At 38.3% G+C, this 23,669-nt stretch overlaps 1 protein-coding gene and 2 pseudogenes across 5 annotated transcripts in view; 2 read left to right on the forward strand and 1 right to left on the reverse strand.

The window, feature by feature from the left end:
* The window catches only part of ACOT9 (acyl-CoA thioesterase 9), a 41,497-nt gene extending 20,623 nt beyond the window's left edge, over window positions 1–20,874 (reverse strand). Inside the window, exons 1-6 of one of the 3 annotated variants that reach the window (XM_081277501.1) lie at window positions 20,656–20,874; window positions 11,755–11,852; window positions 10,726–10,752; window positions 9,998–10,043; window positions 8,211–8,381; window positions 7,944–7,981 (exon numbers count right to left, since the gene is read on the reverse strand). In XM_081277501.1, the coding sequence (XP_081133627.1) occupies window positions 7,944–7,981; window positions 8,211–8,381; window positions 9,998–10,043; window positions 10,726–10,752; window positions 11,755–11,852; window positions 20,656–20,678 (403 nt within the window). In that variant the 5' untranslated portion in view covers window positions 20,679–20,874. Of the gene's footprint in view, window positions 1–7,943; window positions 7,982–8,210; window positions 8,382–9,997; window positions 10,044–10,716; window positions 10,753–11,754; window positions 11,853–20,655 lie in introns of all 3 variants that reach the window. The other 2 variants (XM_081277500.1, XM_081277502.1) reach the window with 2 other exon arrangements.
* On the forward strand, window positions 5,980–6,692 carry LOC308638923 (protein phosphatase 1B-like; annotated as a pseudogene). Its single transcript has one exon. The product of its transcript is annotated as a protein phosphatase 1B-like (transcript).
* Window positions 12,417–13,566, forward strand: LOC308638924 (mitochondrial ornithine transporter 1-like; annotated as a pseudogene). Its single transcript has 3 exons — window positions 12,417–12,445; window positions 12,543–12,759; window positions 13,174–13,566. The product of its transcript is annotated as a mitochondrial ornithine transporter 1-like (transcript).
* Window positions 20,875–23,669: the final 2,795 nt, after the last annotated feature.

Here is a 23,669-nt window from a genome sequence, read left to right on the forward strand (position 1 = left end):
AGGGTTCAAAAGTTTCAACTGTGTTTTCAATTACAGTACTGTAAATAACAAAGTATTTCATCTTATTAAAAGTAATTTATCTGGGGCTGGGGTTGTGGCTCAGTGGTAGAGTGCTCGACTAGCATGTGCAAGGCCCTGGGTTCGATCCTCAGCACCACATAAAAATAAATAAATAAGATAAAGGTATAAAAAAGGTAATTTATTTAAATTCAGAAATTTACAAGGGTTGTTTCAGAGTGTGAATTTAAAAAGGGGGGTCAACAGCTAAAGAAAATTAAAAGATTCTAGATATGAAAGAAAATATATATATAGTAGAAGGAAGAAAATGTTTCTGAGTAACAAAGTCTTTGTGTGATGAAATAAACAACATGAGGATCTAAATAAATGATAAGAAAGTTTGTGTAAGTAAAGGGCAATTTCAACAAGTTTATGTGTAACTAAGTTGGTTATTACGTATGTGGAACAATCAGTTAAAGCTATTTAAGGTTTTTCCCTAAGGTCAAATACTAATGGACTAATATAAAACCAAGGTTTAATCTATATGTTAACCTGACAAGAATTTCTTAAAACATTAATTTACTATAAACATTACATCTATCAAGTTTTATTCTCTAGAGCAACTGGTCTTAAAGAAATTAGAGTTTATCCAACTCTGGTTAAACAACTGTTTTTTTAGGTATTATACTACATTACAGAGTCTAAATTTTTCTTTAAAAGCTAAACTTGGTTAATATAAAAAACATCAGTATAGCATACTAAATATGTTCATGTTTTCCAGGTATACCAATCTTTAAAGCAGGAAGTCTAGAATAAAAAACATTTTATAAACTGAGGTTCTCCAAACTAAAGTTGTCTGTAATGGTAATTTTAGACTTATAAGAATAAGAAATTTGGCTGGACACAGTCACACATACCTGTAATCCCAGTAGCTTGGGAGGCTGAGGCAGGAGGATCACAAGTTCAAAGCCAGCCTCAGCAATTTAGCGAGGCACTAAGCAATTCAGTGAGACCCTGTCTCTAAATAAAATACAAAATAGGGCTGAGGATGTGGCTCAGTGGTTGAGTGTCCCCTGAATTCAACCCTGGTACCCACCTCCCCAAAAAAACAAATTTAATTGGGGATTTATGTATATCATTTCATGTTGTGTAACTGAACCTAAATCTTATATTACTTTTTATACTGGGGTAACATGTAATATATTTCTAAAAGATAATGAGAGCCTAATCTGTTTAAAGATTAAATATCATGAAAGCATTTTGCAACTTTTCCTCACAAAATGAAAGTTAAAAGCTCTCTCAGCCTTTCTTTGATTCATGTTTTAAATGTGATGTTATATTGTGTTAGCTAATGTACATATAGACTCAGGAAATAATATTGTAAACTTTGTAAAATGACATTTAAGAAAGAAGCAAAGATCAACTTCAGAACTAGAACACTTTACCTAAGATTTGTGAAAAACCCTACCTTACTTGAGATAAGGCTTTGCCTCCCACCTTACTGCATGTTAGAATGGCTCCAAAATAGGCCAGACTTGAGCTCATTTAAAGTTGTGTTCAGAAGATAGATGTTTGTTGTAAAGATCACTGTGATCTCAAACAGGGGATATAATTTATACCTCAGCCAAAATTCAAGATAGCTATTACACAAACTGAATATATTTTCACTCTTGTTAATTCATTATGTATTTTCCTTGTAAACTCTATAACTGTTGCTTGTTAATGTTTTGCAGAGATACTGCTTAAAGAACAAACAGTCTGGGTTAATTTGAGATAATAAGAAATCACCTACAGGACAGATAGGATATAAAGCTAATTTCCAATGCTAACATTGGATCCCAATTAAATAATAGGAGTAAATGACTGTAAAGTTATAGACACTGAAGTTAAAATCCATTACTGTTACTTTAAGACTGGTGAAAACGGGATGCGGGGAAAAGGGTACACTTGTACACTGCTGGTGGGGCTGCAAAATGGTGAGGCCAATTTGGAAAGCAGTATGGAGATTCCTGGGAAAGCTGGGAATGGATCTACCATTTGACCCAGCTATCGCACTTCTCGGACTATTCCCTGAGGACCTTAAAAAAGCGCTCTATAGGGATACGGCTGCATCAATGATTATAGCGGCACAATTCACAATAGCTAGACTGTGGAACCAATCTAGATGCCCCTCAATAGATGAATGGATAAAAAAAATGTGGCATCTATACACAATGGAGTATTATGCAGCACTAAGAAATGACAAAATCATAGAATTTGCAGGGAAATGGATGGCATTAGAGCAGATTATACTAAGCGAAGCTAGCCAAGCCCTAAAAAACAAATGCCAAATGTCTGCTTTGATATAAAGAGAGCAACTAAGAACAGAACAGGAAGGAAGAGCATGAGGAAAAGACTACAGTAAACAAAGACGAATGGGGGGAGAGAAACGGAGAGAGAAGGGAAAGCATATGGAAATGGTAGGAGACCTTCAATGATACATAAAATTATAAGAGGCTATGAGGGGCAAGGGGGAGGGAAAAAAAGGGAGAGAATTGAACAACAGCAGGGGAGGTAGAGAGGGAAGATGGGAGGGGAGGGGAGGGGAGGGGGGATAGTAGGGGATAGGAAAGGTAGCAGAATACAAGAGTCACTAATATGGCATTATGTAATAATGTGAGTATGTAACAGATGTGATTCTGCAATCTGTATTTGGGGTGAAAATGGGAGTTCAAAACACAATTTGAGTCAAATGTATGAAAGATGATATATCATGAGCTATGTAATGCTTTAAATAATCAATAAAAAAAAAAAGACTGGTGAAACTGCCTTGCTAGATGTTTAACACCAAGGCTCAAAGATTAAGGTTAGGAAAAAAAGGCCAAGAAAAACAATATTTGGCTCCTGCCCTCTGAGTTAGCCTGAACCCAGAGAATGAGAGAACTTCCCTAAGGAGCTTTGCAAGTCTGGGCCACATGACCTCCTGATCAAGGAGATTAATGAGACCACTAGAGAATGGAAAGCCAATCAGTGCACCTGCTGAAAAGAGGAGGGTCATTGGAGAAGGGAGATATCCATGATGCTTCCAAGGGAAGCCACCTCATCAAGGAGATGGCACTAAAAGAGCTAAGAAGCTCTCTTAAATTCCCTGAGACTGACCCCTGTGGAAACTCAGCTGACTCTTAACAGCAGATAGGAACAAGGTGAATTTGAGCAGCTTGGTCTTGAACACCTAGCAAAAACAGTTATAACAAAAATACAGCCATACCTGGGCACTTTAAAAGAAAAACAATAATTATTTTAAATAGAACTTAAATTGTACACTTGTGTCAGTCTCACAGCCCTGATGCCCCCAAACTTCTGAGATTTATGCTTTGCAAGGCTCATATTTGCCCCTGCCTACCAAAATTAAACTGACCTCTGTACCTTAATTTTTTTTTACTCCTCAAACTGACATTTAACCCCACAACCAAAGCCTACCCATTCCAATAATGGCACACACTAGAATAGGAGAGTTCCCAAATTATTCCCATACTCATAGGGCTAGAAACATCCACCAGGATTAACACAGTAACAGTGGGATTAGGAACCTCTATTCACTATAAAAGTAGTGAATAAAATTCACAGGTTATTGCAGATATTCAACAGATCACTGATTGGGTACCAATTTACAAAATCAATTGGACTCCCTGGCATCTGTCGTCCTATAAAACCACTCAGGAAAGAATGCTATTTCTATATAAACCAATTGGAAGTGAATGGTGAGTCTCAATATGGGAAATCAAAAATCGTCATCCATCTTAACTCTTCCCTTCATAAAAAATTCCACCCCACTGCATGTGTATTAAATCCCTATGTTGTATTATCTTGGCCCATTCAAATACAGTATAATGCTTCCCAAAATATATATTATGTTAAATGTGAAGACCATATGTTGCAGCACTGTATTAATCAAACCATATGGAAGAACCCAGAACAAACTGCTATTCTTAAAATGCCAATAGCTATCTATCTCCCTGTAAAATTAAAAGAACCGTGGCAGGAAACACCTTCAGTAGTATTCATGCAAGAGTTGCTAAGACATGTAAAGCACCAGGCTAAATGATTTATTGGGTTGTTAACAGCTGGTATTATTGGTCTGACTAGCATCATTGCCTCTACCTTCATGGCAGCAGTGGCCTTACCCAAGAGGCCCAAACAACACATTACCTTCAGAAATTCCATAAAAATTATACTGAAACCTGGCAAACTCAAGTACATATTGATCAGGAAATTCTGAGTAAAGTCCAGAAAATAAAAGATTCTGTTATATGACTGGGGGAACGAATACAAAATTTATGATAGACCTAGGGACTTCAATGCCATTATAATATTACTCACTTTTGTGTTACTAGAGTTCCATACAATGAAACTGAGGTTCGATGGCAAAGTGTACACAATCGTATAATGGGACTTAAATCATTTCACAATGTTTATTTAGATGTATTAAAATCACAATCTCAGGTCCAGGACATGGTTAATGACAAAACATCTAATTTTGATAATGAAGAAATTTGGTGCAGGTGCAGTTTAGCTGAAATTTCTTCCCTTTACCCTTTCAGGTACTTTTCTACACATATAGCTGGATTATTAGCCCTAACTATACTGTTAATTGTATCCCTGTTCTTGTTTTGCATAATTTGTCGAGCAGGATGGAAATAACTAAACCACCAGGAAAATATGGTTCCGAGATAAATCATGCTTGCTATGCTCCAAAGGAACTGGATCCCTGAAGTCATGAGAATAACATCTCAAATCAGATTGGGCCTTAATTAAGAATAACAGAGTCCTCAGATATATTACATGCCAAAACCATTTTCCTAGCACTAACAAATTAGTTAATCTTCACCTTTCATGCTAGAATTATTCTCCTACCACTAGTAAGCTAGTCTTCATTTTAGATGCTAAAATTGTTTCCCCTAAGCTAACATACCAGTTCATCTTCACACATTGTTATAATGTTTTTCTTTTCCCCATTTTTAGTTTTACAATTTCTTAATAAAGTGATCAGCTCAGCCACAACAGCTGGGAAATATCTCAGGGCATCTCTCCTCCCACCACTCACTGCCTGATCTTCTGGAGCAACATAGAGAGAACTGACATCGCTCACAATGGCTTCAGAACTTCCCCCACACATCCCCCTCTGCATGACCCTCATATTCACTTCCAGGACTCTGATAGGAAGCCCCTCTTCCCTACATCACCCCCTCCCAGCATGAAGCAGTTAGAGACCTTGACACCCAATTTCCTCCTTCCTTTCAGAGTCTGGAATATTAGATATGGAAAATGACAAACCCCAAATAGTGAGACCTGGGTAAATGAGAGTGAGAAAGAAAGCCATACATTGAGAGCATTCCCAATACATTCTTTCCCGCTGATAAAACAAACCCTGGGGAGGAGGTGTCCATAAAACCTAGAAAGGTAGTCTCTGGGAAGAGGCCAAAGCATTAATCCTTCCCTAAACAAATCCTTTCCACATACCAACCACTGACCCCAGGCCCTCAATCTGGTCCAGTAAGATAAATCCCAGAGACTGACCAGTGATCCCACATTCCCTCCCATTTCACTCAGTAAAACAGACCCCAAATTCTTGAGTGCCCAAACTGACATGCTTATTAATTAAGTCACTTCTCAGTATAACCTACATAAGCCCAGTCCCCTCCTTTGTTTGGGGGCTCATTTTCCACCAGGAGAGTGGGTCCATTCCCATGGGTTTAATCCCATTCCTGAATAAAAGGCTGAGATGATCCATGGACTTTGCACTGGGCCTAGTCTGGTCCTTTTGTGCTAACACCCTAAACCTTGCCTCCCTCACCTCAGGGTCTCACTGAATTGCTCAGGCCGTCTTCAAACTTGGGATTCTTTTGCCTCAGCCTCCCAAGTAGCTGATTTCATTACTAAACATGGTGCATTTTGGGATAAACCCCAAACTGAAAAACACAATGCTCATGGTACTGGGAATGGTTAACATTATGACCAGAGCAGCATGCAAGGATAGAGAGTGGAAATGGAAGATGCACACACAGCTGTCATAGGGAAGTCCAGATAATATGAATATTGTATTAGTTTGCTTTTCAAATCCCCCTAAGGTCTCAGACAAAGAGTCGGAAAAGGATTCAGAGTTGGATAAGCACTTGGAATCAAAGGTTGAAGAAATTATGGAGAAGTCTGATGAGGAAGGAATGCCTGATCTTGCCTATGTCATGTACATTTTGTCTGCAGAAAATACCTCAAATTTACCTCCTGAAGGAGGTCTTGCTGGCAAGTGCAATATTATCGAAGCTGTTTATAGTAGACTGAATCCACATAGAGAAAGTGATGGGGCCTCTGATGAAGCAGAGGAAAGTGGATCACAGGGAAAATTGGTGGAAGCTCTCAGGCAAATGAGACTTAATCATAGTTGGAAACTACCAACAACTTCTGGAGGAGATGCTGACTAGTTACAGGCTAGCTAAAGTAGAGGGAAAAGAAAGCCCTGCTGAACCAGTTGCTGCAGCTACTTCCTCAAACAGTGATGCAGGAAACCCAGTGACAATGCAGGAAAGCGATACTGAATCAGAAAGTGGTCTTGCTGAATTAGACAGCTGTAATGAAGACACAGAACAAAGATGAGTGGTGGAAAATATTACTTTTTTGGTAATATTTCTGTGATCTTTGATTTGGTGATTTTTACTTAGGAAGTATAATGTGTACATTTATATAACCATTTTGTTATTTGAATCTTGGAAAATTAGTTTTATTATATTCAAATAGCCTTGTTTTTTAAAAAGGCCTTTGCATATATCTTTATAAGATAGTTTAAAATTGACTTTTACAGTATTTTGAATTTAATTAAATTATATGTCATTTCACCTTGTATGTAGGCTACCATTTATTAAAGCCAGCAGTAAAATTCATATTTGAAAGGATTAGAAATGACTGATTAGAGAGATTACTGTATGTTGTGGAAAAACTTGTTAATGTAGAATTATACTGCTTATTTTGCATATTAGTACATTCACAGCTTTGTAATAAACTTGTGTTTTCTTTAATAATTTTAGTTCTTAAAAAAATGGCTGATGCTGGCCTGGAATTTTTCTTTCAAGGTTGATGATTTGTGTTTTGTTTGATTTGTTTATATTTAACATCTCTGTAGTTTTAGTTTTAGAAGTTGTGAGATACGGGGTATGTGGTTATTTTTTCTTTCTCTTTATTTTTTTGAAACATAAATTTTGAAACCTATGTATTATTCAAACAGCTTTGGTTTGTATAGTCTGTATTGCCTAACTACACACACCAAAATGTATGTCAACCAAGTGTTTAGAATAAAATTATAAGTGTTTAAGCCCAAATAAAGCATGTGATGTGGAATAATCTAAAAGAAAGAATAAAATAGCTGGGTAGAGTGGCACATATATATAATCCCAGCAACTCAGGAGGCTGAGGCAGGAAGATTTCCAGTTCGAGGCCAGCCTGGGCAATTTAGTGAAACCCTGTTTCAAATTTAAAAAACAATTTTTTAAAGGTCTAGGGATGTAACTCAGTGGTAAAATATCTAAGTTCAATCTCTAGAACCAAAAATACACACACATAAAAATAAAATAAAAATTTAAAAGGCCCTTTGTAGTCACAGGATCCAATGTATAAGTATGTATTAGAAATACTAAATAAACAAGAGTGGTAACACACACCTATAATACCAGCTATTCAGGAGGCTGAGGCAGGAGTACCACAAGTTCAAGGTCAGCCACTTAACTAAACTCTGTCTCAAAAATTTTTTAAGAACTTGGGATATAGCTCAGTGGAAGAATGCTTGTTTAGCATGCATGAGGCCCTGGGTTCAATCCCACAGTACTGCAAAAAAAAAGAAAAAAGAAGAGAGAGAGAGAGAGAAAAGAAATAGAAAACAGGAAAAAATAGAGAAAGAAATACTAAAATAGTACCAGTACCTCCTAAGCTGTCAAGATCCTCAAGAATCCTGCCAAATCTGTGAAATAAAGCAAACTATGAATTAAATGAAAATCATGAGGCACTTTAAGGCAATAAAAATCAATTCTAAAATCATTTGTGGTCATAGTTACACAACTCTCTCAATATACCAAAAACCACATAATTACATAGTTTATATAGGTGAATTGTATGCTTGTGAATTTTCTTAAAACTATTATACAGAAAGGAAATAAAAATAAAAATAAATAAAAAATACATCATGTTACCTTACAGTGTTTTGAACAGTTAAATATTTCTCTCGTAATTCAGGCTCACTACCCAAAGGCAAGAGAACTTCAATATAACTGTCCTTCATTCTCCTAGGTGGCAGTTCCTTCTGTGACTTAGCCAAAAAACTGTGAAGTAACTTCCTTTCCTCCATTGCTTTCACATGGTCTCTAAGAAGAAAAGATGAAACTTTTTACAAACAAGAGCAGCAGTATCCCACAATTCCAGTGATATCCAGGCCAGTCAGATACCATCAAAGGAGGAAAGAAGGAGTCTGGACCTACTTCATATCTTCCTTCCCTTCTTTCCCTCCCACTACTTGGTGAAACTGAAATTTTCTGGTAACTTTTCTTAGGTTTATAGATAAGAAAAACATACTTAGAAGTCATTCAGATATATCCAAATGGATCATATATTCACCTTGATCAAAGGGTTTATTAAAAGAGTATAATATTTAAATCAAACTAAAAATACACAGAGATGGACAGAATAGTCTATATGTGAGATAAAGAATAGCCTGTTCCCTGAACTCCAGGTTGCCATTTCTCACTTTGAAAATTCTCAGATTCTCTGTGCCCAGGCTGGCTGGCTGGCTGGCTGGCTTACTCTCTTTCTCTCTCCCCCTCTCTTCTTCTCTCTCCCCTTCAATTTTATGAATGAGAGACTAAGGAGGGAAAATGGACTATATCCAAATGAAGTATGAAAGTCAGAACAAAAGGTAAAGAGGAAAATAACATGAAAAAGAGACAAAGGAGAGGAAAAAGAAGAAAATATTTAGGAGGAAAAGAAAGGAGAAACATAGGAATAAAGAACTGAAATATTCACAATATTATTAACTAATATGTCTAATTATTAACTAATTACTATTAGTTATTAATAATTAGTTATATTACTAATTATTAACTAAGATGTCTTTCTAAGCTTAACTTATGAAGTATTATTGCCAGAATGTTTAACCTGCAAAAAATATATATATAGAAACAAGTTAAATGATACCAAGGAAACCCAGAATAGGGAACATTCTCAAAACAAATGGCTTGGTCTCTTTAAAGTCAAACAAATAGGGGAAAAAGGGAAGGATAACTGTCATTTGTTCAAGATTAGGAGAGAATAAAGTTGAGGAAATCTGAATGTGGATGACTATTACACTACTGGAGAATTACTGTCTATTTCATTACATAAGAGAATGTCTTATTTGTTGGAGATACATAAAGGCTGATCTTGTCAGCCAATACATGTATATTGGTAAATTTGTATTGAATCCAGATAGTGAGTATTCATTCCTTCTACTTTTCAGTAAATTGAAATTTTTCATATTGAAATTTTTTAAATGTGTCATTCAGCCAACTGCAGTGTGTTACCTATAACCCCAGCAACTGGGGAGGCTGAGGCAGGAGGATCACTAGTTTAAGGCCAGCCTCAGCAACTTATTGAGGCCCTAAGCAACTTAGTGAGACCTTGTCTCAAAATAAAAAAAATAAAAAGGGCTGGGGATGTAGCTCAGTGGTACATATTCCATAAGCATGTCAAAAATGTTGTTATGAGTATCAGTGAGGTAATGTACCTGAATGCACTTTGAAAAATGAACACATGCAAATAATATTATTTTATGACAATGTTGCATCAACTTATCATTGTACTAAAATGTTAATCTTTTCCCCAATTAAAAAGCCTCTCAACCTATCTCCAAATGCAGAGTTTCCCATCCCTACAATAGGACTATCAACTGAGTCCAAATATAGTGTAACCTTTGGATGAAAGAATGAATGAACACAAGAGTACATACTTCCAGTTTGTAGATGCTCCTACTATCTCCCGCAACTTATCTCGAACTAAAACAAAAATGAAGAGGTTAGTCTATGAAACCAAGAAATATGAGAAGTAGATTATGACAATGAGCTTAAGAACTATGAAAAGCAATTCATGCACTCAAGACTTTAAGACTCAAATTCCCATTTAATACCTTAACAGCTCAGAGAAGGAATCAGGCCTCTGCTCCCTGAAAATGTGAAACAACTATACTAACTTCTTATTTCAAATAAAAATATCTTTGTGCTAATCATTGGCATTTATATAAACAAACAAAAAATGTTAATTATTCATCCAATGGGGTTTTATCACTATCAGGAGTCAAGTCCCTTTAAGATGGAAATATTTTGAACAGAATTCCCACTCATCCTCATATAGGCAGTATTATACCAAATTATTTGGTTCAGGAGCCAATAGTAATATTCATATCTGATATATATAGCTATACATAGCATATATGCACATATATGCTAACTGTTATTATATATAAGTATATATACATGTATACTAATATACATTTATTACTATGTATATACATACTAATTGTTAGAACAGTTAAGCCAGAAAAATTAAGCAAAGATGTAAATCAAGGTAAAGTTAAAAATGCAATTTAATTTTAGTTAATGCCCACTGTGCAAGAGTGAATTAGCTTAAAACAAAATGTAAGATCATAACAGAAAAATTGACACTAATTACCACACACACCATGATTCACATGTACTGATGAACATGCTATATGGATAAAGGGAAAATCAATTAGATAATCAGCAGTAACTCAAAACTAAAAAATAAGTCTATCATATTTCATATATTAAATTCAGGAGTTTTTTCTAGCATTTCAAAAATATATATTCCAGTTATGGGAAATTAACTTAAAATTATCCTTGGTCCTTCAATAACTAAATGATCAAAACCAAATATGGTTAGATTAACACGGACTTTAACTTTCATGAAAAAAATTCACTGTTTTCTATGAAACAATTGTATAAACACCACAAATTTGGTACACACTTGAATCACAGTTAAATCATAAAGAACTGCAAAAAATGATCATCAGTAAATAAGTCATTTCTATTTTTTTTCCTCTTGAGTTCCTAAATAAAATAATGGAGATATAATATCCCAATGTACAGAAAAATTATGCTCACTGACATGAAATGATTCTTACTAGTTTAGTCAGTAAGAAGAGAGGCAGGTACTGAGGGGTCAAGAAGAAAAGTAGAATTTTAAAATTTTATTAACATATTTACTTAGACCCTTTAATGAAGCCACAATTTTAACTATAATGAATACTCTAAAGGTAACCCATAGTTGGCATATCAGTAAGTGAAGTTAACTCTATTAAGCATAGATTAATAGGGTTCCTCTAAGAAAACTATGGACTACAAATCATTAGTTGGTACAACTAATGAATCCACCTCTTATTCAAGCATTAGATCTCTCCCATGTCTCTTCCATGACTTCAGGACTTACACACAGTAAATAGAAATCATTTAAGTAAAATAATTCATTCCTCAAGGCTCCCAGAAACAACAACTCAAATTCTAAATGTGATTTCTACCCAAAGTTATTTTGCAGCTATTGTAGTCATTTTATAAACGAGATGTTTATGAAACATCTACCTTTAATATGTGTGTCTCATTAGCCCTAAACTAGCATCCTTTACCCCATTCAAATAAAAGTAAAACAGGGTTTTCTACTGCGTAAGCATAAAAGGTCAACACCCATGCTTGCCTTCTTGAATGTGGAAGATTCCCTGTTTCCCAGGATCCTGGGATCCTTGAGTCAGTCCTCTGCCAGGAATAAGCAGCTCTTTCCTCAAGGCACAAAGCCTGTAAAACAAGATAAAACATAGTTAAAGTTAGTTCCAGGGCTTCTCCCCTGGCAATCACAAAGACCTACACCTCCTCCAGAGTATCTGGCTATACCACATCCTTAGTATATACTATCTTAGAGGAATCTGTAGTTGTTTCACAAGTATATACATATTTTCATTTAAGGGTAGTCTATAACTCATCTCTCCAACTAGAATAAATATTTCTTTTTTAATTCATTTTAGTTGTCCATGGACCTTTATTTATTCATTCATATGTGTTGCTGGGAATAAAACTCAGTGCCTCACACATGATAGGCAAGCACTCTACCACTAAGCTATACCCTCAGCCCACTAGAACAAATGTTTCTTAAGAGCAGAGAAAATGATCTAATTATATACAAAAAATAAATAACAGATATGAACCAGTTTTAAGGATATAATCTTGCTCTTTCAATTTTATTGGCTTCAGAAGCCCAGAATTGATTTGGCAAAAAACTGAGTAAATTAATTTTGAGGAGTGTTAAGCGGCTGCTTTGGCTGCACTGGAGGAGCAGAGAGAGCAGTGGAGCCACAGCAGGACATGGGGAGGCCAGCGTGGAAGGATATGTGGTGCCCATCATAAGTTCCTAAGAGTTGCGTTCCACGTAGCCCAGCAGCACCATGAAATTCAATCCTGCCAACCAAGCTGCGCGTGACCTCAAGGCAGGGGCTGCAGTGATCTGAAGAATGCAGCTGCTAGGGTCCTTCACCTCTCCCTTCACTGCACTGGTGCTCTGCCCCACTGAGCTCATCAAGTGCCGGCTACAGACCATGTATGAAATGGTGACGTCAGGGAGGATAGCCAAGAACCAGAATACAGTTTGATCTGTTGTGAAGACTACACTTAGGAAGGATGGCCCTTTGGGCTTCTACCATGGATTCTTGTCGGAAGCCGCTCTGAAAATACATGCCCTTATATCCTAAGGAAGAGATACTGAACAATTATTGTGCCCCACAATAACTTGGGCTTTACCTCCACTAGGATAATGAGGCATGGCTCCAGGTGTAGGCGTCACCCAGTGGAGTTGAGTTACACTCATCTGTTCCTTTGTATTCCTCCCCCTTTGCACTTTTTGGGATAGAATGTTCCATGAACCTCTCCTTGTGTGTCTCCTATATAATAAAGAATTCCAGTGGCTCTCTCTTTTTCCATGGACCTCTAAGGTTGGAGAGCCTTCCCAGATTTTGAAAAGGTACTTCTGGGTGTTTGTATGTTCTGTTTGCCATTTTCTTAAGTTATTGGAAAAGTCAGATTTATGAACCTAGCATAGGTCACCAGCTAGGATAGATGGCAATAGACCCTCAAGCACTTTACTTGGAGAAGTACTGGGATATTTCTTCATCTTTGGTGGGTATTAATTGAGCCGGTTGTTTTTTGCATCAGTGATGGAGAGCAAAAGATGAACTAGGCCCTGTGTCTTTGGTGTTAAGTGGTGGAATTGGTGGAATTTGCCTGTGGCTTGCTGTGTACCCAGTGAATGTATCAATCCAGAATTCAAGTTCTTTCCATGTCTGGAAAACAGGAGGGATTTATCAAAACCTTTCTAGGTGTTATGAAAAATGAAGGAATAACGGCCTTATATTCTGGACTGAAACCTACTATGATTCGTGTGTTCCCTGCCAATGGGTCACTATTCTTGGCCTATGAATACAGCAAGAAGTTGATGATGATCCAGCTGGAAGCATACTGAAGTGTCCTGGTGGGCCTGGATCCAGGCACAGGCATTTGAGGACTACTGTTCATCTCAGGGTTTCACAGAGTATAAGAAGAATATGGACTTATTTTGAATTCTTGGGAATTTTGTCTTTGTCTTCCCTTCTCCTACCCTAAGTCTTAAACTTTATGGAAGGACCTCTATTTTACATCATATAATTTCTGCCCACATTGTATTGCTCTTACCGTTGATAGTATATGCAGGGTGGCTGATGGCCCTGTGCATCTAACTTGAAAGGCTGAATATTGTTTCATCAGGGCATTATTTCTGCATAAATTTGTATGTATACATGCTTCTTGGATAGTTATATGTTGGGGGAAACATAATTTGGTTTCATGTTTAATCTCAAATATCAAAAAACCCAGAGGTGACCATTTTTCACTAAATGGTTAAAAATGATTGCTTAAACCATTCTAGATGTGTCTCCAAAGTCCACTAAACCTGAGAGGTTAAAGTTTACACATGGGACCTGAAAACTAAAATATCCATCTAGATTTTAGTAGAATATACCTGCATACTGGTGTGGCTTCAACATTCTTGATCAAGCTTTAGAGTAGGCATCTGGGATTTTCCCAAGAAGCTTTACTCTTAAAATAGTGCCATTCATTTTCTAGGTGGGCTCACATTCCACACTTGACTATGTTTGGTATAGCCTAAAAGATGAGGCCTTTGGGAAGCAGTGGTGGCCTTCACCAACTTCCCTTTTTCTCCTTTCCCAAACAGTTTCCCCTGTTCTGGGCGGTAGATTGAGGAAAGGGCCAGGAAATGGGCTATGCTGTGCTATTTGATGATATCTGACAGCAGCTCTTAACCTAATTCCATCTCTGGGTTGAATTATGGGATGTTCTTTTGGCCCATATCCAGGGCTGCTGATCGACTTTGGACCACCCATTGTCCTCTCTGCCTCACCTGTCAGAAGTCCTTCCAGGAACAGAGAGTGCCAAAGTCAAAAGAGGCCTTTGTTCCCTGTTCGGTGATAAAGTAATGATATTTATGGGTGAAGCCCTATTCTCTCAGAACTAGAAAGAGTTTTGTGCTTATATTTCACAGTGAATGATGGCAGGACTGATCCATCCTAAAGTTTACCTTATAATCCACAACTACTTGCTTTTTCAGTGTTGGAGCCATCTGCATTTGGGGCTGGCAGTTTATGAATTCTAATGAGCATACATGGAGTGTGAATTTACAAAGCAGTGTAACTTAAGAAAAGCAATTTTATTAAAGTAGGTGGTATGTAATACATGTTCCAACCAGAACAAAAACCACAGTTCATCTGATCCCCATAGATTTGAGATGGGCAGCTGTGGTATAAGAGGGTCATTCTTGTCACCTCTAAAGTCAGCCTTATCATTCTATGCTACTCCAAGACCAGCAGAGCACTCTCAGTAAAAAGTGTTCTTAAACAGCCTGTAGAGCCAAAATCAGGAAGGCTGACAATTTTAATGAGTCTTACCTTGTATGTCTGTCCCTGTGGGCAGAATGTAAATGCTGGGCAACACCTCCAGTTTCCTTCAGCTTTCTGCTATCAGCCAAGCCTCTGTCAACTCTTAGCCATGATATCAGGAGAATAGGGTCAGGGAAGCAAGGTACTACCAAATTGGCAGGGTGGAGAACCAGGGACATTTAGGGTAGGGATTCTTGTCATGCCTGATGTGTTCCAGAGCTAGAGCTGGTCATTCATTTACCTTTTCTTTATGAGTAAACCATTTTTTCTACTTTTCTCTCCATACAAAATTTCTCAGTAGCTACTGAATGGTGCTTCATCTGAACAGGCATGAATTGCAGCAGAATAGAACATGGGATGGGCTTCTAAGCAGAGAACTGCTTTAGAATCCACAGCCTCCTGCCTGGTGCCCAGGAGCTAGTCCATGTTAGCTTTTTAGGCAGTAGATCTTCTCACAGGCTGTCCCCTCCTCCAGCCACACCTCCCCTGCATATAGTTATCTCCTGATAGCCCACCCATTCAGCTACCTGCCTACAATTACCACCCAGCTAATCCACATCAGTGGCCACAGAGTAAAGAAGCTAACAGCCTGACCATGCTGCTTATTAGCTTAGTGACTTTGGGTAAGTTATCTAACCTCCTAAAGCCTCAGTTTCCTCCTTTGTAAAATGAGGATAATAATAGTATCTATCCCCTAGAACTGTCATAGGGAAAAAGAAGGTAACCACATGTTAAACCTTTAGGGACATTCTTAGTATACTGAGAAGTCCTCAGAAACTTTAGATATTATTATTCCAGGAAGCCAGGTTTCTCCAAAGTCTCCCCTATAGATCAAAGAGAAAGACCCAGAAATTTAGAAAGTAAGCCAGACACTATCATTCACCATCTCTGAGTGCAGAATCAATGGTGACAGTAAAGAAGAGTTGATGACAAAAGCACAATAAGTACATTGGAGAAAAGATAGCTTCTTCAACAAATGGTGTGAGGAAAACTGGAAATCCATATGTAGCAGAATGAGATTAGACCCCTATCTCTCACCCCGCACCAAACTGAACTCAAAGTGTATCAAAGACCTAGGAATTAGACCAGAGACTCTACATCTACTAGAAAATGTATGCCCAGCACTCCATCATGTCAGCCTAGGAATTGACTTCCTCAACAACACTCCTACAGTGCAAGAAGTAAAATCAAGAATCAATAAATGGGATAGTATCAAAATAAAAAGCTTCTTCACAACAAAGGAAACAATCAAAAGCATAAAGAAAGAGCCTACAGAGTGGGAGAAAATCTGTGCCACCTGCACCTCAGATAGAGCATTAATCTCCATGATATATAAAAAATTCAAAACACTTTTAACACCAAAAAAAAACCCAGTTAGTAAATGGGCAAAGGAACTGAACAGACACTTCACAGAAGAAGAAATATGAATGGTCAAAAAATATATGAAGCCAGGTGCAGTGGTGCACGCTTATAATCCCAACAGCTCAGGAAGCTGAAACAGGAGGATCACGAGTTCAAAGTCAGCCTCAGCAACAGCAAGGTGCTAAGCAACTCAGTGAGACCCTGTCTCTAAATAAAATACAAAATAGGACTGGGGATGTGGCTCAGGGGTCAAGTGCCCCTGCGTTCAATCCCCTGTACCCTCCCCCAAAATGAAAAAATGTTTGACATCTCTAGTAATTAGAGAAATGCAAATTAAAACTAAACTGGGATTCCATCTCACTCCAATCAGAATGGCAATTATCAAGAATGCAAGTATTTCAAGAGCTTTGTAATGTTTTGAACAACTAATAATAAAAAAGAGGAAAAAAAAGAATGCAAGTACCAATAAATGTTGGTGAAAAATATGGAGAAAAAGGTACATTCATACATTGCTAGTGGACTGCAAATTGGTGCAACCACTCTGGAAAGAAGGATGAAAATTCTCAGAAAACTTGGAATGGAACCACCATTTGACCCAGCTATCGCACTCCTTGGTCTATATCCAAAGGACTTAAAATCAGCATACTATAATGACACAGCCACATCAATGTTTATAGCAGCTCAATTCACAATAGGTAAACTATGAACCAATGTAGGTGCCCTTTAACAGATCAATGGATAAAGAAACTGTGGTATATATACACAACGGAATATTACTCAACAATAAAGAAGAATGAAATTATGGTATCTGCCAGTAAATGGATGGAACTAGAGACTATCATGCTAAGTGACATAAGCCAATCCCCAAAAAAACCAAAGGCCAAATGTTCTCTCCAATATGTGGATGTGAAAAACAATAAGGGGGATGGGGGGACAGAAGTATTTCGGATTAGGCAAAGGGAATGAAGGGAAGGGAGGGAGACTCTGACATCTGTAACTTCACATCATGTACAACCACAAGAATGGGAAGTTATACTCCATGTATGTATATCAAAGTACATTGTACTGTCATGTATAAGTAAAAAGAACAAATAAAAAAATTTAAATAGAGCTTGGGTGTAGCTCAGTGGTGGAGCACTTGCCTAGCACATGTGAGGCTGCGGGTTCAATCTTCAGCACCACATAAAAAAATAAATAAAGGTATTTTGATCATCTATAACTAAAAAAATATTTTAAAAATAAAGAAATAAAAAGAAAAGGAAAGAAATAAAGGAAGGAATTGATGAATGGAGAAACACTTGGGTCAATTTATTTGGAAAAAGATGGTCCTATAACCCTATTCTTTGCATGCAGCCTTAAGAAACTGAAAAATATATTCCTGCAGCACAACAAAGGCATTTTTAAAAATTGAACCCTTTGGGCTGGGGATGTGGCTCAAGCGGTAGTGCGCTCGCCTGGCATGCGTGCGGCCTGGGTTCGATCCTCAGCACCACATACAAACAAAGATGTTGTGTCCGCCGAAAACTAAAAAAGTAAATATTAAAATTTTTTAAAAAAAATTGAACCCTTTTTAAAAATTGCTGCTTATGGGCTGGAGTTGTGGCTCAGTAGTAGAGTACTTGCCTAGCATGTGTGAGGCACTGGGTTCAAGTCTCAGCACCACATATAAATAAATGAATAAAATAAAGGTTCATCAACATCTAAATTTTTTTTAAAAATGCTGCTTATATCAACTATAAATCAATATAACAAATTATCATACTATAAACATAGCATTCAAGTAATGGTAATTTGCACTACAATTTGGTAATCTATCTGCTGATAATCTGATTAAAAATGGGGACCTCTATGCCAGGGGTTGTAGGAATACATTTTTGCCCTACACAAAATGGTATACACTACTTCAAGAAATCCATACACCACTTCCTTTTAATATCCCATGGGCCTCTATATTAAAAAGTCTAATTAAAACCAACATGAGGAAACTGAGGCTTAATTTTCAGATGATATTCCCCAGTGACGGTCAATTAGCACACTGGCAGAGTGCATATAGAACTCACTTCTTAATCCCCCCACCCAACACATACACAGTGCACTTTTCACAATTTCAGGTTATTTCCCTTATATATAGTCATGCACCACGTGAGGCAAACAATGGGCCACATATTTTATTTTTTTTAAAGTTTACAGAATAAGGATACAAAAAAATGAAAGTATTTTTTCACAGCTGTACAACATGTTTGTGTTTTAAGCTGACTGACTCATCCAAAGCAACTTCCAGTCCTACAAGCTCCATTCGTGGTAAGTGCCCTATGCAAATGTACCGTTTTTTAATCTTTTCTATCATATTTTTACTGTGTCCTTTCTACATTTAGACACATAATATTTACATTTCATTAAATTGCCTATAGTATTTAGTACTGTACCATATTGTACAGGTTTGTATATCATACAGTCTAAATATGTAGTAGGCTATACTATCTAGGTTTATATAAATAAACTCTATCATGTTTGCATAATGACGGAATCACCTAACACAATTCCCAGAACATATCCCCACTGTTAAGCAATGCATGATTGTATAAGCTAGCACTGAGGTAGAGGTGGGAGAATGGTTTAATACCCCACATCTCAATTCCTCAGGATCACTGGCTTATCCCCTGAAAACCCCACAGGAGTCTCACAACAAAACTCCTAAGCTTTTAGAAGAAAAGGTCATGAGACCTTTGAAACACTTGGGCACCAGAAACCCATGATGGAAACTTTCCAAAGAAAGAAGACCAAGAATCTCAACCTCTCCTTGACTTGCCTAAGAAGTCACAGCTTAGCTCCATCTTGGGTCCCAAGTTCAGAGTGGCTGGCAAGGAAGAATTTTCAGTGCAATATAAGCAATGCCATTAAAAGGCCCTCTACTCTAAGGAAATACATCAATTTAGAGACTAAACAAAGTCAAGTGACTCTTCTATGAATCTAAAAAAAAAATAGAAACTACACAGGTTGCACACAACCTAACCATTTCAGTTTTTATTCATTTATGAGCTCTTTCTCTCACTAGACTCTGACAAAGTACCTGCTTACATTTCAACAGAACTCACAAGAAAGTAATTCAGGGTTATGGAAGTTCAGTGCACAGAAAGACTTCCAAACTGGAGGAGAGGAATTCAAGGGAAGACACATGGACAAGATTGTAAAGTTTGCAGAAGTCTTTCATATCTTATCTAATGTAAACATTAAGTCAGCTGTGGCCCTTGTTGTAATAATTTTCAACCTGTCTTCAAATGGTATAGAAAAGGCTTTCATTTTTTCTAAGTGTTATGAGAGAAAGAGAGAAGTAGAAAGATATACCATCCATCCCTTTAAACTAACAGCAAGGTTCCCAAGAACAGTGAGAGAGATCCAGGACCCCCCCCCCCACACACACACACACACACACACAAGAACTGATGAGATCATTGTCAGTCAGAACTACTGTGGATCATTATCCCAGAATGACTTCAGAAACTAGAGCAGGTGTAAGTCCCCTGGAACTCAGTCAAGCAGAAAGAACCCGGAAGGGTGGGTTGATTGGAGAGAGCCAGAAATGCCCCCAGAGTCTAAAGCCCTCAGTCCTTAATTGTGCCAGCTGGGAAAATGACATATACTAAAAGGCATTCATTTTCCTTGCCCAAGTGGTCCAGTCAAAGCACCACCCTTATGAGGGCCCTTCTGCTGATTAAAGGTGTAGTTCCAACCCGCATTGGGGCTCTAGTCACACAGTCTAATGTCCTGAGAGCCAAAATATATCCTGCAATCTTGGCTTACGTTACGATACACTCGGATTCTAAGTGTGCCAAGCGCTTAAGCCTAAAAACAAAGATGAGTAAAGGGCTGGCAAGGTAAGGTGGAACTCCAGATACTGGTTTTCTGACAAGGGGCTACCCCAAAACAGTTTCCAACCACACCCCTGATGAGCAATCAGAAAGGAATTTCAGGGAACTCCCAACTTCCTCCCTTAAAAGTATGGCTTGGCTTTTAATATCAAAATTCCGCACCAGATATCACTAAAGTTGGGCGGGTGTGCCCCAACCCCAGGCCAACAGGTCTGTTTCTGGGCGGAGTCGCGGTGAACAGGCACCCTTTCCCTCCAGGCCCAAATGCCATAACATAGATTCCACCCGCCTCGGCCCGCTTCTTCCGCCCAGGTCCTCTCAGAGCTCCAAGAAAGGGCGTGGGCACTCTCAGCCAGCGCCCTGACAGCTCTCCCACGTCCTGCTACCTACCGCAATGCTGCCCGCCTCATCATGCTTGGCTGCTTGGCACTCAGTTGGAGAATCAAGCCCCGCGTACTGATCGGCAGAGGACTGACTACTGAAGTAACAGAAGTGCGAGAGTCCGGGCGCGAGCACGAGTGAAAACCGCAGTTGGAATCTCTGTACTCTAGGCTGCTCCGGGCAGCGTTGACAGGCCGGGGGCGGGGCCGCGCGGCGTGGGGGCGGGACCACCACGCTGTGCCTGGCAGCCCCTCTGTCCATTCATTGGTGGAAAGCTGGAGCCCGCCTCTACAGAGCTTCCACGCAATCAGCTGCGCCGGGCGTTTTGCTAACCCAAGGACAGGCCTCTTCCCGCCCTTGTTGAGTGAATGAACCATGAAGTACTGCCGAAGCGTGACACGGAGGCAAGGCGGGGCGAGGCCTGACCTGCAGAATTCTCCCTATCCCTGGCCCTGGTGCCTCCGCTCCTAGTCTGAGGTTCTTGCCCTTGGCTGCACGTTGGAATCTCCTGAGCAGCTTTCCAACGATGTACTGATGGCTGAGACCCACCCTCTGGAGATTCTGATTTGGTCATGGATGCAGCCTGGGCTTTGAGATGTCTGAAAGTGCCTCAGTTGATGCTAACATAACCAAAAGTGATCTAATGAGGGAGATTTTTTTCTTCTCGGTCTGCCCCTTAGTGTATGAATGTTGGATATCTTGGCTAATCCAGAATTACAAGGCCAGTGAGTTCAGATGATTTTACCCTAGGACCTGAATTTACATTTCATTCAATGAATTTTTATTTAGCTGTTTGCCTAGTGCCAGACACTGTTGTACATATTAGGGATGCAAAAAAAAAAAATGAAAATAATCACTGCCATTAGGGGGCTTATGTTTCAGGAAAGAAAAATTAGCAAACAAGTCAGCAATAACAATATCAAACGTGGTAAAGCATCTAAAAAGGAAATATAACAAGGTAATGAGAATATATGTTAAGTATTGCTTTGCTTTTAAAGATACTAATTTCCTAGGAGGTAGGGGTCATATATGATTCTTCAGAATATCCCATATTAATAAAAATATTATTTGAATTAAGCTAGCTGTTTTTGATTATTTTATGACTTATAAATGGACTATAGTCTTTGGCGTTCACTTTCCTCTTTTCCTAAGCTTCCCTGCTTTTTTATCAGTGTCATCCAGAACATTCACCTTTGGACCTTCAGAAATCTCCCCTCATTTCTGTTCATATTCTCTATACCGTTTCAGTGATTGCTTTGTTTTGCTTTGTGTCAGCTATATTTCTTTTTTAATTTATTTTTTATGGGGCTGGGGATGTGGCTCAAGCGGTAGCGCGCTCGCCTGGCATGCGTGCGGCCCGGGTTCGATCCTCAGCACCACATACCAACAAAGATGTTGTGTCCGCCGAGAACTAAAAAAATAAAATAAATATTTAAAAAAATTCTCTCTCTCTCTCTCCTCTCTCACTCTCTCTTTAAAAAAATTAATTTATTTTTTATTAGTTCTAATCAGTTATGCATGACAGCTGAAAGCTTTTTCCATTCATTGTACACAAATGGAGCACAACTTTTCATTTCTCTGGTCGTACACAATGTAGAGTCGAACCACATGTGTAGGCACACATGTACCTAGGGTAATGACATTTGTCTCATTCTACCATCTTTCCTAACCCCATTTTCCCTCCCCTTCCCTCCCTCCCCTTGACCCAATCCAAGTTCCTCCATTCTCCCCAGCCCCTCCATTATGGATCACCATGCACTTATCAGAGAGAATATTTGGCCTTTGCTTTTTGGGATCGGCTTACTTTATTCTCCAACTCCATCCATTTACCTGCAAATGCCATAATTTTATTTTCTTTTAATGCTGAGTAATATTCCATTGTGTATACATACCACAGTTTCTTTATCGATTCATCTATTGGAGGGCATCTTGGTTGGTTTCACATTTAATCTGCCACATTTAGCACACAGGGCAATAATACTATATTGAATCATACTCTTTTGTTCTTTTTTAACTTGAATTTTGGGTTGAATGAATAGAAAGCTCAGGGGGAAAATTAAATTTAAGAGATTTTTTTAGGTTACATATATGGCATAATAGGTAAGGACAGCTCATGATTTTTTGAGAAATTAAGTCACCTTCCATCAACTTCCAATATATAGCCAGACACATTCTCATCAGTATATAAACAGCATTGATTTCATCTGGGACCATTGGAACCAGGACTTGATGCCATGAAAATGCCTTCTCTCCTTTGTTTATCTTTGCTTTCCTTTACATACTGGCTTCATTCCTTTTTCTCCCTGTATAATGGCTTTCTCCACATGGCAGAAGAGGCTTCCGAATTTAACATCTCAAAACACAGCCACATGCATAGAAATTGACCCAAATTTCTGCATCCCAAGTACAAAAACTCCTGAGAAGATATTTATTGGGATCAGGCACCCACTCCTAGATTGTCAATTGTGGCAGCAGGGCAAGGTCTTGTTGATTTACCAGGAACCCTCTCTCCCAGTCCCATGGCAAGTACTGGATCACAATCTACTAATGTGGCTATTTCCATAAGTAACCATAAAGATGGAGATATTGAGCACTTTCTTAGAAAAGGAGTTCTGAGCAACCAACCCCATAGTAGTCAGATGTTATTTGGAGGGGGAAAATTATCTTATCACTTATCCCACCATAGTTTTAACCTCACAGATGCCCCACTAAACCCAGTCAGCTCAGCATTCATCCATGCATCTGTATCTCAATTTGCAGCATGCATAAAATTCTTTAAATGGGGGCTTTGATTGAGGCTCAGTGGTAGAGCACTCACCTAGCATGTGTGAGGCCCTGGGTTCGATCCTCAGCACCATGTACAAATAAATAAAATAAAGGTATTGTTGCCACCTACAACTAAAAATATTTTTTTTAAATTCTCTATATGGCTTAGCAAACCTAATTTTTGTGTGTTATTGTTGTTAAGCATATATGCCGCATCACATTTTGGATAGCAAGGATGGAAAGCAAAATGGACACAA

This window comes from Spermophilus citellus, assembly GCF_964194105.1.
Source record: "Spermophilus citellus genome assembly, chromosome: X".
In the NCBI taxonomy this organism is placed as follows: Eukaryota; Metazoa; Chordata; class Mammalia; order Rodentia; family Sciuridae; genus Spermophilus; species Spermophilus citellus.